This window comes from Nicotiana tabacum, chromosome 4, assembly GCF_000715075.1.
Source record: "Nicotiana tabacum cultivar K326 chromosome 4, ASM71507v2, whole genome shotgun sequence".
Classification (NCBI taxonomy): Eukaryota; Viridiplantae; Streptophyta; class Magnoliopsida; order Solanales; family Solanaceae; genus Nicotiana; species Nicotiana tabacum.
Window position 1 is genome coordinate 115,801,029 of NC_134083.1, and position 1,572 is coordinate 115,802,600.

Genomic DNA, 1,572 nt, shown 5'->3' on the forward strand with positions numbered 1-1,572 from the left:
AGAGAAATAATCAAAATCCTCCAAATAGTGTCTACATTGAAACAAGATTTAATTAGAGAACAACATTACCAAAAATCAGAACCAGGGTCTTGACCAAAATGAACAGCAACATAAAACTTGGTTACGCATACCAAAACATATGCTTTGCAACTAAAGCTAAAAGTAAATCCTAGAAATAGTAATATTAGCAGTAATTATAGTAATATTCTTACATAATCATATTCATAGCTTCTTAATACTCACTCCAAATGATAAAAAGAAATAGTAATTATTTCTTGTCACTTAGCGATCAAATGGGCCAGTAGAATCAAGCTGTCTGCAAAGAGTCAGGTACGTGAGATAAAGAACACGATCCTTAGCACCAGTCCTGTGATTCTTGTTATGCTTGCAGAAATACTTGAGCTGTTCAAGGGTACAACACCCAAGAAACTGACCCAAAAGCAAGAAAAGCCAATTAATCTCTTTCGTTTTGGGTGCGATAATTGGCTTCACATTGTTCTCTTGTTCACAAAACTTGATGGTTGGCAATACAGGATTCATCCAATTATCAGGCGCATGGTCATGCATGGCCACATTGTTTAGAGCAATAAAGGCCCCAACTTGGGCAAACTTTTCCCTTAAATCGAACTCCATTTCATATTTTTGTTCACACCTCTTGCATTGAACGTCTCCAGTAATAGTAAAAATCTACTTCGAGTTAAGGGTGTTGAGGCTGTGAATGATTGCTCTTTGATTTGTGGCCCAAGGGTAAGGTTGTGGGATGGTGTTGCTTTTTGCCGATTCACGAAGTTTTCGCCGATTGCACCGAATTGGACCGTGACGAGATGGGGGCGGGGGCAGGGCGAGTACAAAAGCTAGTTGTACGGAAGGGAGTGTTGGTGCAGGAACTGCAGGAGTAGCAGAAGAAAAAGACGACAGAGACAATGTGAGAAAGTGATTGTTGTTTTGTTGAGAGACATTTGTTGGGATCTGAAATTCTTGGCTATTGTTTTCATGGCTTTTGTTGTTGTTATTTTGTCCTTGCATAGGGTCGTGCCTCGACATTTTGTCTCTGTTCAAAGGGTTTAAGGAAACATTGAAACTTTGATGAATATATATGCAAAGAGATCGAAGAAAGAAGAAAGGGGAAGGGTTTGTTATGTGTAAAATGTAGGAGTGTGGGGAGTGGATAACTACAAATAAACAGAACGCGGTAGTCATTCCATTTGGCATAGACTTCTTTTTGAATTTCGGAAAAAAATGCCTTTTCAAATTCTATCAGAGAAGAATAAATTCATCGTGTTTTTATATATAACTAGAATTAGTACTCGCGCTGCACGATCAATAGGAACTACTATATCAGTATTCATATCTTATTTATAAAATTACTCTGATGACACGATAGGTCATTCTGAGTTCTAGCCCTTATTTCAATGTTTTGAGACCTCAGTTAGCTCCGTTTAGTATTCTTCCATTTACGTGTGCATTCCGTGTCTTTTTCCGGAATGCTTTTATGTGAAAAATTGAAGAAAACATGAATTATACTTTAAAAATGACTTGAGTTGACTACGGTCAATATTTTTGGGTAAATGA

At 37.5% G+C, this 1,572-nt stretch overlaps 1 protein-coding gene across 1 annotated transcript; it reads right to left on the minus strand.

Annotated features, from left to right (window-relative positions):
* Window positions 1-282: 282 nt before the first annotated feature.
* On the minus strand, window positions 283-633 carry LOC107783031 (uncharacterized). The gene has a single exon (XM_016603992.1). The coding sequence runs from the start codon at window positions 631-633 to the stop codon at window positions 283-285; it is 351 nt and encodes a 116-aa protein (XP_016459478.1).
* Window positions 634-1,572: the final 939 nt, after the last annotated feature.